This window comes from Esox lucius, chromosome 1, assembly GCF_011004845.1.
Source record: "Esox lucius isolate fEsoLuc1 chromosome 1, fEsoLuc1.pri, whole genome shotgun sequence".
Classification (NCBI taxonomy): Eukaryota; Metazoa; Chordata; class Actinopteri; order Esociformes; family Esocidae; genus Esox; species Esox lucius.
In genome coordinates this window covers 27257166-27269548 of record NC_047569.1, presented here as the reverse complement: position 1 = coordinate 27269548, position 12383 = coordinate 27257166, and the positions used below count along the sequence as shown (strand labels likewise).

Below are 12383 nucleotides of genomic sequence, written 5' to 3'. Positions count from 1 at the left end.
CATGCATTTACAATAACTTTTTTAATACACCTACACACACCTAAAGGATTATTAGGAACACCTGTTAAATTTCTCATTAATGCAATTATCTAATCACATGGCAGTTGCTTCAATGCATTTAGGGGTGTGGTCCTGGTCAAGACAATCTCCTGAACTCCAAACTGAATGTCAGAATGGGAAAGAAAGGTGATTTAAGCAATTTTGAGCGTGGCATGGTTGTTGGTGCCAGGCGGGCCGGTCTGAGTATTTCACAATCTGCTCAGTTACTGGGATTTTCACGCACAACCATTTCTAGGGTTTACAAAGAATGGTGTGAAAAGGGAAAAACATCCAGTATGCGGCAGTCCTGTGGGCAAAAATGCCTTGTTGATGCTAGAGGTCAGAGGAGAATGGGCCGACTGATTCAAGCTGATAGAAGAGCAACTTTGACTGAAATAACCACTCGTTACAACCGAGGTATGCAGCAAAGCATTTGTGAAGCCACAACACGCACAACCTTGAGGCGGATGGGCTACAACAGCAGAAGACCCCACCGGGTACCACTCATCTCCACTACAAATAGAAAAAGAGGCTACAATTTGCACAAGCTCACCAAAATTGGACAGTTGAAGACTGAAAGAATGTTGCCTGGTCTGATGAGTCTCGATTTCTGTTGAGACATTCAGATGGTAGAGTCAGAATTTGGCATAAACAGAATGACTACATGGATCCATCATGCCTTGTTACCACTGTGCAGGCTGGTGGTGGTGGTGTAATGGTGTGGGGGATGTTTTCTTGGCACACTTTAGGCCCCTTAGTGCCAATTGGGCATCGTTTAAATGCCACAGCCTACCTGAGCATTGTTTCTGACCATGTCCATCCCTTTATGACCACCAAGGACCCATCCTATGATGGCTACTTCCAGCAGGGTAATGCACCATGTCACAAAGCTCGAATAATTTCAAATTGGTTTCTTGAACATGACAATGAGTTCACTGTACTGAAATGGCCCCCACAGTCACCAGATCTCAACCCAATAGAGCATCTTTGGGATGTGGTGGAACGGGAGCTTCGTGCCCTGGATGTGCATCCCACAAATCTCCATCAACTGCAAGATGCTATCCTATCAATATGGGCCAACATTTCTAAAGAATACTTTCAGCACCTTGTTGAATCAATATCTGTGAATTTTGTTCTCACTGTTCCCATTCACTGTTACAATTTGCATGATTTATGTTGTGTCTTGTTACCAACATCACCTTGCAGAAAATTGAAATTGCCTTTTAAACATCTGTTTCCTGCAAAGTCAGAACTTAATTTATCCCAATAGGTCGAATGCACCATGCCCCCTCATTATGAATCACTGGGATTTCTGAACCTATTTAACACTTGGAAGCACGATATATATCATGTTAATGAAATTTGGGATAAATTACTAGCAGTTTCCCAACCATTTAGGGGGTGTTTACTTTTTTATTACATGGTTAATTGACAGGTATAAGCATATAGACCCAGATAAAACAAGTAATTGATATACCTGTTATATTTGTCTCAAAATTCAGGACATCAGGAGGTGTTTTGAAAAAATGGCTTAGAATGTATCCATTGTGAAATAGAATGATCACTGCCAATATCAGTTTGTGGTTCCTGATAAAATTTGGTACATATTTTTGTTAATGAAAATGTTCTCCAAGAACCAAAAATCTAAAGTGTGGATATTTACAAAATCACCCTAAAAACCCACTGAATGAAGCTCTAGTTAACAATGGATTTCATAACATAATACTACCGGGCGATTAAATGTACCTTCTTCTTAGGGAGTTTTTCCTAGCCACTGAAATTCAACACTACTGTTGTTTGCTCCTTGGGGTTTAAGGCCGGGTGTCTCTGTAAAGCACTTTGTGACAACTGCTGTTGTAAAAAGCGCTTTATAAATACATTTTGATTTTGATTGATTGATTGACCTGCGTATATGACTAAACATTATGTGATAAGCCATGAGACATAATAATAGAATAATCGAAAATCCAAAGTCATAGTCATGGGATATTTAAGTCATTACCCTGATGTCGTAAAGCATAATGACACACTCATAATAAAAAAATACTAATTATAGGTTATTATTAAGCAATTTGGAGATTCAATGTCATAGTAATAGTATATGTATTTTCATATTTTTTCTACCCCTTTTTTATGTTAAGGGTGATGACCAAGAAGAGAATATATTGAACTTCTATAGCACTTTTCAAGGACGCTGATGCTTCCAGATATACAGTTGGCATCAGATACTTTTGGTAATAACAGAATGCACTGAAAGCCCCACCCTCAAGTTTAAGAAAGGGCCGAAGGGAAATCTGTCATTTGGGATTTAGCTGTAATGATTTAAAACAGACAGGAAAAGCGGTTGTATGGGACAGCCACTTTAATATGTCTCAGTAGTAGTGGGGAACATTTGACTTTTATACAATTTTATTTCAATGATTAAAGCTTTGTTTTCTTTTGCATTATGATATTTATTTCCCTTTGTTATGAATTTATTTGTATATTTCCTATGTTTCTAATTACCAAGAGAGTAACCAAGGCATTTTCACATTGAGGGGACTATTGCCCATACAATGAACTCATTTTTAGGATCATTTTAACTGAGTATGTAGTGATATTTCTGTTACTGAAGGCTAGGAGTTGTAAAATACTGTGGTGACTCCATCAAACCCCACAATTTATAGTGATGCTGAGCATGTACCAATCAATTACATCCCTTTTGGTTTTATAATCTCTGTATCAGATAGTGAAATAAAAATGCAAAATAAAGGCACTTGACCCAAGAGCAGGTTAATAGCAGACACTTGTATTGTTCTTTATTTTTGTTGCTCATTCTTTCTGTTTTGATCACCGTGGCAGTGAATGCCCCTTGACAACAGAAGAAGAGCATCAAAGCCTGAGTCGTACCACCACACCACCCGGGACCTTCTCACCGCCGCTGCGGGGAGTATCCATCTACGTCAGATTTCTCTCTTTTTCTCTTGTTTTCTAGTTTTTCTTCTTTCGGGCAATTGAACAAAACAAAGGCGCTGTAAACATCTAGCTGTGGAGCACCAGAAGGGTCAGGAGTGGCTGGTCTCAGAGGTCTGACAGGAATGATAGGGTGAAGAAGGAAAAGGAGGAGAAGGAAGAGCAGGAGGGATGAAAGATGGAGGAGGCTGTGGAGGCTCTCACTGCTGGATGCGGCGCAGAGACTGGACCTGGAAGGTCTGAGCGTGGGAGCCCCACTCCCTGTAGTGTTTGTACTCCCCGCCATGACGGTCACACTCCATGACGTACTGGTAGCCCCGGTAACCAGGAAACTGGTAGCACACCCAGCTAAAGGGGGGCAGAGAGGGACGGAAGGTGACGTGAGAAAATATCCAGCAAATAGCCCCAGAGCTTACCCTCTAGAGTCTAGAATGTATAAGAGACGGGTACATATTAACAGTTTTTCCAACATCACCCCTATATTTGCTATTTCGTTCTTATTTTTCACTGCAGTGTCATCTGCCAACAGAGGTCCATAAGGTCATTGGGCACTAATTCATCATTTAAATAATGAAATAAGGCTTAACTTAGTTACTTTATGATCAATGGACTTACATTATGTAATTATTTCAATGGATTTCAATTATGTAGTTAACACAATGGATTTTAACTATGTAGTTATTACAATTCATTTTAATCAAAGCACATCATTACTTCATGTAGATCTGCACCTGGCCAGAAGAACACTGTTGGAAAGGGAATGATGCTATTTTGCCTGAGCTCTGAACTGTTTGACTCTCGTTTCACTTTGAAATATAAAAATCTATTTTTGCTTATGTAACTATCCTGTCAAAGTTTTGTGATGACTAGATGCAATTCATTGTGACTCATGAGCCTACAGTCTTCTCTAGTGTAAGAATGAAGCCAGACTTTGTAGTCCTGACACTCACGCTCCACTCTGGACCTGCATGGATCCGATCTCGTTGTTACCCCACCCCATGGCCTGCAGGGAGGGGTAGTCATCATTCATCTCCCATTGTTTGCCAATGAAGTTCTCCTTTTCGAACACCACAATCTTGGACTCCTTATGGTTCTGGGCAAGTCAAGGAGAGGAGAGGTCAATTTCAGGTCACATTCATTGCTTTCATTCAGCACTGTTTAACATAGACAGACTGAGAAGAATTACCTAATCTTTATATTACAAATTTTTGTTTCAATATCATAGTTTAGTACTTCCAGTATTGCTGCTTGAGGCTATCAGTGATTGCTACTTCTATCTGTTACATGTTAAAATTGTACCTAAGTATGTTTTTGTTGAAAACACTCAACACTATTAGCATCTATCCCAAGAGCCAGACATGTAAGACTCTGTTCCAATATCCAGCCTATGTTTCAATATTTGTACTTGCAGTAACATATTCATTTGAGTCAAGAAATGTATTAGAAATTCTAAGTGTAATGCTAGAATAATAATGGAATGTAGCCCACAGGGAAGAGGGCCTGTCTGAACTGGTCCAACAGGGACCGGAACAGTGCTTGGCTAGTACACTCACGGCAGAACAGATTGGGCGGAAGGACATCAACCTCTCAATGTGGTAGGCATTGCTGCCGCTCCAGGACTCCCAGCGAGGGTACTCTCCCCGCTCCAACACAAACTGCTGCCCAGAGAAGCTGGAGTGCTCATACCCCACCCAGCTAAACACGCAGAGAGAGAGAGAGAGAGAGAGAGACAGATAAAAACACTTTCAGACAGATACTAAAATGGACGAGAAGTATAGAGATACAGACGGTACAGATAAATGTGATTGATTGACACTTCCCACCAGCAAAGACTTCCTACCAGCTTTGACATGGCAGATGGTTGCCTGGTCCCTGGAGGATCATGGGAAAAAGTTTGGGTACTGAGAGGATGGATGACTTACGCGCCACATTCAACCTTTAGGGAACGGATATTGTCCATGCCACACTCCATGATGTTCTGGCAGGAAGCAGTGAATTCCATACGCTTCCCCTGGAAGTTCTCCTGGTCGTAAACTGTGACCTAAAACAAGGAGTACACATTTACTGTGTCCCTAACCAATAATGGTTTTGCCACAAACGCTTGTTTTTCTCTTATTTTTTACACTGCTCTTACCATTCTGTCTGTTTATAAAAGGTCAGAAACATTAAGGGGATGTGGAAACATAGTGTACATAACATTGACTCACCTTCCATGGTCCCATAGGGTTCGGATTAGTCAGCGCCATGTTTGAAATCTTTGTAATACTTGACCTGGAGCAGTGCAGAAAACATACAGTCACAGACGGTCACCCAGAGTCACAGTTTGACCCCTCAGACAGACCATGGCAGATCTCTGGTCAGCTCAAGCTCTGTCATCAGTCTGTCCCAGTAGCTAATCCCCAAACACATTAATGTCTCATGGTTATGCTGTAATGCCAGGCACTACTTATTACTGTATAATAGAGACTGATGATAAGCCCGAATGAAACGATACGCTGTGTTTCGACGGATGCTAGTACTGATTACAGCTCGCTAAAGCAAGAGCCATGATACAAAGCAGGGCAAAAATCCCAACTGAGAAGTGTAACACTGAAGACACTCCACTTTAACACACAAACGTGTTACCTAACATTCTACATAACTAATAGTACACAGTTCACTTGTAAAGAAACCAGCAACCCTATTGCAGGTTGCATTGCATCTGTGACTTCTCTAAATCTTTTACTGCGTGCAAACAACGTGGTAGAATGCAAATTATCTACCCAATTCGAAAGGAAAAGTGACAATGACCTTTTCCTTTATTTGTTGTCATCAGTTTCCCATGCTGAAACACTATCATCTGCATGTAAAGTCACGCAACTTTCACACCCTGATCAGGTAAAGTCAACTTTATAGTTGAAACACGGGAAACTAGAGAGGCATAGTGTTGACTGTGAAAGGTAGAGACAGAGAGACTTTACAGGGTCAAGGCCCATTGGTGTGTCCATTTCCAGTTGCGCGTGTGTCTGTTTGCGAGCGTATGTCCCTTTCTATACGTTGTCGAGGCTCAGCAGAAAACGGCAAAGGAGAAAACAGGACAATGGACAACGCAAATGGTCAACAGTGCCAACAAAAGGCTATAGGCTAAATGGTCTAAAGATGGAGGGCTTACCTGACCTACCCCAAAAAATAGCTGTGTAGCGCTCACAGGGGGCTCCACAAAACGATGTCCTGACCCCTGTGTAAACGAGCCTATTTATACAGAGCGGCAGTGAATGGAGTCCCAGCCTGCGGGATGGGGTAGCAGTCAGCACATTGCTGGGCTCCCCATTGTACTGGACTGAGCCGCAGGGCTTTAGGCTCTACCCCGCCTGCCACAGTGTCCTGGTGTAGTGGTCTGGACACAGGGCACCTTGCCCAGTGTTGACTAACACAAACCACTGGACCCCATGACCATACAGACATGGCCTACACCCAATCCAGGCCCAGGCCCAGCCCCGCCCGAGACATGGCTCAGTGCCTAATCCACAACATGGCTGCAGCAGTTAATGCACGTCTGTAGATGAAAGAGATAGGGGCCATGCATCAGAAGGCGCAGGTAGCCGAAATTTTAGATATTGTTCCAAGACGTTTGTGTAAGAATCTGAAAATGTGGTTTTGGAAACAACTGGTCAGTGTCTTACGTACTGTTATTGTACTGCTGTGAACATAACCATCATTTTCAGATTATTGTTCTGAGACGCCTTTGTATGAGTCGTGCCGTCACGACAAGAGGTGTTAAATTAGTTAGAAACAACAAGTCTCACTGAACCAAGACCTCTGTGAGAATTCTGTACTCACTACCAGAGCACCTCAGAAGGCCTGGTTGCAGCTCTGTCTGTGTAATCCCCTGTTCAATCATCAACTGGCACGTCTCATCTACTCCTTTGGCGTTTTCACATAAGTGTACGCTAATGCTTGTTTAAGGACTCACACACACACACATTGGCATTTACATCATAGCTACAGCACACAAGCACAAACCAGTGTTGTTGTAATTCAGCTTATGTCCAACATTTGAAATATCTCCCTGAAGTTTGCATTGTGAGCAAGGTTTTTATAAAAGGGCCTATTATATTAAAAACATTAAAATAAAAAGAATACATATAATTATAATTACTGATAATAAAAAATAATACCCCTCAAATCAGGTAAGATCCCCTTGCGGAAGCTCAGGCACCCTGTTTTGGAGGCCCTCTAGGTTGGGAACCCTTGGATGACACTCAGCCCTCTCCTCTAAGTTAACTGATAACATTGTTTTTACCAACATACTTTGGGTATTGTGATAGGGTTATATGGTTACCAACATACTTTGGGTATTGTGATAGGGTTATATGTTTACCAACATACTTTGGGTATTGTGATAGGGTTATATGGTTACCAACATACTTTGGGTATTGTGATAGGGTTATATGGTTACCAACATACTTTGGGTATTGTGATAGGGTTATATGGTTACCAACATACTTTGGGTATTGTGATAGGGTTATATGGTTACCAACATACTTTGGGTATTGTGATAGGATTATATGGTTAATTCCTTTCCTTTGTATGGCTGACTTCCTGTCAAGAGAAGTTCTGGGAGTTGTTTTACAATTTGTATGTTTTTGTTGAAAACAAAATCCCACTTATCTTTTTATGTAACTATTATGTAATAGGAAACCGGTATTGAATTCACTTGACAAGCTTTCTTCCAACTCTACCAGATAACCTCCCCTTAGGCCAGGTAGAAAAAGCTACCACATGCTGTGCCTCCCAGCAGACATGTTCTGCCTGTTTAACTGTAGACAATCATTGGATATTAAATTGCCAAGGGCGCCAAGTGTTGCTCTCACTGCACTAGATGTAGGCAGATAGTTCTGTGGCGTTGAGTTATCCTTTGCTATAGCAGTAGACTAAACCTAGCAGTGTGTGTGGCTGGATGTGCATTCGTGCACATGCATTTCTGCATACCTGCACGCCAGAACAGAACATCGGCCTCCACAATCATTCACACCCCACAGAATGGAGGATCGCTCATGGTGTCCTGATGTCAGCACATTGCCTGATCCGACCTCAAACTCCGGCTAGAGTCAGGGTGGAGACAAATAGAGAGGGCGAGAGAGAGAGAGCGAGAGAGTGGATGAGAGGGAGAGAAAAGAGCAGGAGAGAGAGAGAGAGAGGCACAGAGTTAGAGAGCGGGAGAGTTCCACCTCACAGAGAAACAAAGGGAGGGTTGTTGGTACATTCTGCTGATGGTGGTGGCTGTGTCCCAGGACCCCACAGCAGCGCAGGGCAACAAAGCGAGCAGCCGACTCAGCATGGCTCAGCGGAGATCAGTATACATGACCCCTGACCCCGCCCTCCGCACCTAAAGAGAACTCCACTCATCCAATGGCGATGTGGGACACCAGCCCAATAGGTGGCGTGGGACTCTAAATGTATATATATATGCCTACTCCGGGGGCCTGATTCCAACACTTAGGCCCATCCGTCTGGACGTCCGTTTTCGCCCTTGTCCTTGACAACCAGCCGCTCGGTGAGATTCACACTCAGGGAAGGGGGTTCTGAGCGAGAGAGATGGGGGGCAAAGGTGGGGTCTCTTCATCCGATGACCTTTATTAAGGATTGTCAAATTGAAGCCTTTGGCTCCAGTTAACTCCGGGATTTACTCTGTCTATTTATGCCAAGCAAGGGATGTGTTGTGTTACCGTGACCTTCTGTCTGTGATATGGATCAATTCATGGTGAAATGGTGGTGAGATGTTAGGCAACATTTGACTGTGATCTCCTCCTAGCTCAGTGATACAGGCCGGCATCTGGCAAATTAAAGCATCATCTAATTTAGTAATTGTAAGAAAAATGTGCTTGAACATGAGGTTTGTAAAGGATATTTGACGGTTGCCTTTTTTTCTCTCCAGAGAAATTGCTGTTTAACAGAATAAATGCAATAATTAGTGAGGGGAAATTGTGCAAATGGATCTTGGGCTTAAAAATCACAATGTGTGTATTTTGGGGTAGAGTTGATGAGAGAGCATAAGCAGTCTACATTAGTAGATTATGTTCTTATCAACGGTTTTGTGGAGAACTGGGTTTTAATGTGGAATTAGTTCAAAAAGCAAGACTGTTTTTTTTTCTCCCTTGTATCTGAACTCTGCTGGAAAATATTTTTCTTTGCAATCCCCAATTTAAATATTTTAATCCGTCAAGAGAAATGACCTTGGTGGGCCAGGGGTCTTAAGTAGGTTCACATTAGAAAGCAACTGGAATGCCACAAAATAAATGTGAAAAGAAGTAGTTCTTCAAAAAGGCTTTAATCTCTCTTTCCATCTCACCCTCTCTCCCGCTCCCTCTCGGCATAATCACAGATTCAACCATGTCTCACTCCGGAGCCCAGGGCAGCATTGGGAGTCACTCGGCCATAGGGCTGCGTGCCCACAAAGTAGGTCTTCAAGTTTAATTATTGACAGTTCACAAATGAAGCCACAACTAACAACTATTTTCAGTTGCTTTCAAGGCCCAGGTCAGCCATCTTGATCAGTGATCTCCATGTCAAATAATTTCAGTAGATTGAACCGTATTGATTTACAGCTTATCACGGTATAAATAACCCTAATGTGATGTTGTCGCTCCTTCCAGATGTACCTGTATGAGTTTGAGAACTTCCAGGGACGTAAGATGGAGTGCACGGCTGAATGCCGTAACCTGTGCGAGAAGGGCTTTGAGAGGATCGGCTCCATCAGGGTGGAATGTGGACCGTATGACACATTTAACTTTATCTGTTCACATAGAGCATAGACACCGTAGAAATTGGAATTCACACTGTTATACCCATACGGGTGTAAGTTATCCTAATCCAATGTTAGGGTTAGGGTTAGTTCATACCAAGTTCATACATAGTTCATTTCTAACATGCAATCTCCAATGATACATCACTTTTGTCGTCAACCTGTGACACCTTACAGTCATTTCCTAACAAACCTTGCAATCACTCAGCTGACTCTAGACTCAATGTTTCTGATAATGTTCATGAGAGTTTAAGGTGTCTTCTGGTTGTGTTGTGACACTTACTTAATGTACCATACAGCTGGGTCGGCTATGAGCAGCAAGATATGACTGGAGAGATGTTCATGCTGGAGAAGGGCGAGTATCCCCGTTGGGATACCTGGAGCAACAGCTACAGATGTGACCGCTTCATGTCTGTTAGGCCTGTCCGCATGGTGAGACCCTCCGTCCAGCCATCATCTACACATCCATCCGCCCACACCGCCATCCATCCACACATCTATATCATCCATCATCCATCCACCCACCTATATCCATCCATCCATCCACCCATCTATATCCATCCATCATCCATCCATCCACCCATCTATATCCATCCATCATCCATCCACTCACACCACCATCTATATCCATCCATCCTCCATCCGCCTACACGCCATCCATCCACCCATCTATATCCATCCATCCTCCATCCATCCTCCATCCATCCACCCATCTATATCCATCCATCATCCATCCACCCACACTGCCATCCATTCACCCATCTATATCCATCCATCATCCATCCACCCATCATCATCATCTACGTTGCTTTCCTTCGTGCTTCGAGGGCTGCGAGGGACTAGGTTGGTAAACTCTATTGATGATCTCCTTCCCTCTGCCTCACTATATCTATAGGACCCCCAGGACCACAAGATCTGCCTGTATGAGTGTAACAACTTTGAGGGCCGTAAGATGGAGGTGTGCGATGAGGACATCCCCAGCCTGTGGTCCTATGGCTTCCAGGACCGTGTGGCCAGCATCCAGGTCAACGGTGGAACGTGAGTCAGCCCATCAAATTATCCGCCATCCATCCGTCCAGACTGTCCATTTAAGGTGTTAACTTTCCTCTCTCGTTCCCATTTTCTGTCTCCCCTGGTGGCAGCTGGGTTGGCTACCAGTACCCAGGTTACCGTGGCTACCAGTACGTGTTTGAGAGCGGCGCCTACAAGCACTGGAACGAGTGGGGTGCCCACCATCCCCAGATCCAGTCCATCAGGAGAGTGAGGGATATGCAGACTCATCGTAGGGGTTGCTTTGAGTGGACCGCCTAGATGGGGCTGCCAAGGTGACAGGTCGCGGGCCAGCATAACAGATGGGCAGGAGCCGGGCTAGCCATGGACTAACCGTACCTGAGTCCGGAGCTCAATCATGGATCTCTACACAGCCACAATAAGCTAACGGCTAACAACGTTACAACTCATCTGGCTCCACCACAATCACTTTTAACTAGTATCATTCAGGAGGTGTGTGCTAAGACGCAAAATCCCAGAATGAAAACAGTGTCATCTACAGGGCAAAGGTTGCTTCTGCATTTCACCAGCAGCTGACTTCCACGACACCTGAATATAATCATACTGGTGGAAGTGATTCCTGTACTCTCTGGTCCAAGCCCTGATAAAATTACTGCACGAGACAACTTATGATATTTATGATGGGAATTTCAATGGGGGAAAGTGAATTGGTTAAAAAAGATTTGAATAAGTTATAACTTAATTAGTTTGTGTTCAGTAGTTTGTTTCCATATCTGCAAAGCCCATTGATTTTATACATCTTACTTGCTTATGTGTTTCTTAGCTATATACCAACTGATGCCGAATAAGCCTATTCATTACAACGATCTACCCTCCTGCAAACTGTGTAAAGTAGATACTACCCATACTACACTCACTCCAGTCTCTAAGCTACCATGGACAGCCACTAGATTTACGTGTCCTGTCCATGCCCTGCAGTGAGCTCAATCACCCACAGGGAGGCGCTGTTTCCCAATTTATTCTCCCACTTGGCCACTGAATCCAGGGATTAGACCATTATTTCTCCAATTAAATTCTACCTTAAAGGCTTCAAAGCTATGCCCATGCCCCATTCAGTGAGGCTATCAGAAGTTCTGCAGGGGGTTTGATTGGGAGACAGGCCTACCTGGTAGTGTTTTTCTAGACATGTTGACCTTTTGGGTGACCCTTCCCTCCTCTTAGTGATGGGGTTGGCCAGGAGACTTCTTATTTACAATACTGTATATTTCTCAGGGATGCTGGCATCTGGAAAGCAACTTTCCAATGGAAAAAATATGAAATAAAATAAAGAATTCTAACCTCAGTGCTGAAAGTGCAGTCAGTAGTTCCTGTCAAGTGACTTATTTTGTTTTTGTGCTTGTGAGTTTTATAACTATATTTAGTGATAGTACTGCATTTTCATAGATTATGGTGAACAGCCAATCCATTAGTGCTGATGTCAGGTTTCTGAAATCTAACAAAGTAACAATTTTGGGATTTAATGTGTTAGATTTTAGCACATGCATTCAAAGGGACAAACTGCTTGGCATAATCTGTGCTGACCAAGTGGGGATTTTTC

At 43.1% G+C, this 12383-nt stretch overlaps 2 protein-coding genes across 3 annotated transcripts; one reads left to right on the top strand and one right to left on the bottom strand.

Moving 5' to 3' along the window:
• Positions 1-2807: 2807 nt before the first annotated feature.
• On the bottom strand, positions 2808-6209 carry cryba1a (crystallin, beta A1a). 2 transcript variants are annotated; one of them, XM_010866490.2, is made up of 6 exons: positions 6143-6209; positions 5199-5262; positions 4914-5032; positions 4545-4686; positions 3942-4084; positions 2808-3339 (listed from the first exon to the last, which is right to left on the bottom strand). In XM_010866490.2, the coding sequence occupies exons 2-6, from the start codon at positions 5235-5237 to the stop codon at positions 3192-3194; spliced, it is 591 nt and encodes a 196-aa protein (XP_010864792.1). In that variant the 5' UTR covers positions 5238-5262; positions 6143-6209; the 3' UTR covers positions 2808-3191. The 2 variants fall into 2 exon arrangements, with proteins under 2 accessions (XP_010864792.1, XP_010864869.1); XM_010866567.4 differs by having other exon boundaries at positions 6152-6196.
• A 2253-nt stretch (positions 6210-8462) lies between these two features.
• crybb1l3 (crystallin, beta B1, like 3) lies at positions 8463-12123 on the top strand. The gene is made up of 6 exons (XM_010866673.1): positions 8463-8527; positions 9356-9429; positions 9627-9745; positions 10075-10207; positions 10671-10813; positions 10918-12123. Exons 2-6 carry the CDS (start codon positions 9364-9366, stop codon positions 11084-11086), a joined length of 630 nt encoding a protein of 209 aa, XP_010864975.1. The 5' UTR covers positions 8463-8527; positions 9356-9363; the 3' UTR covers positions 11087-12123.
• The last annotated feature ends 260 nt before the right edge of the window (positions 12124-12383 follow it).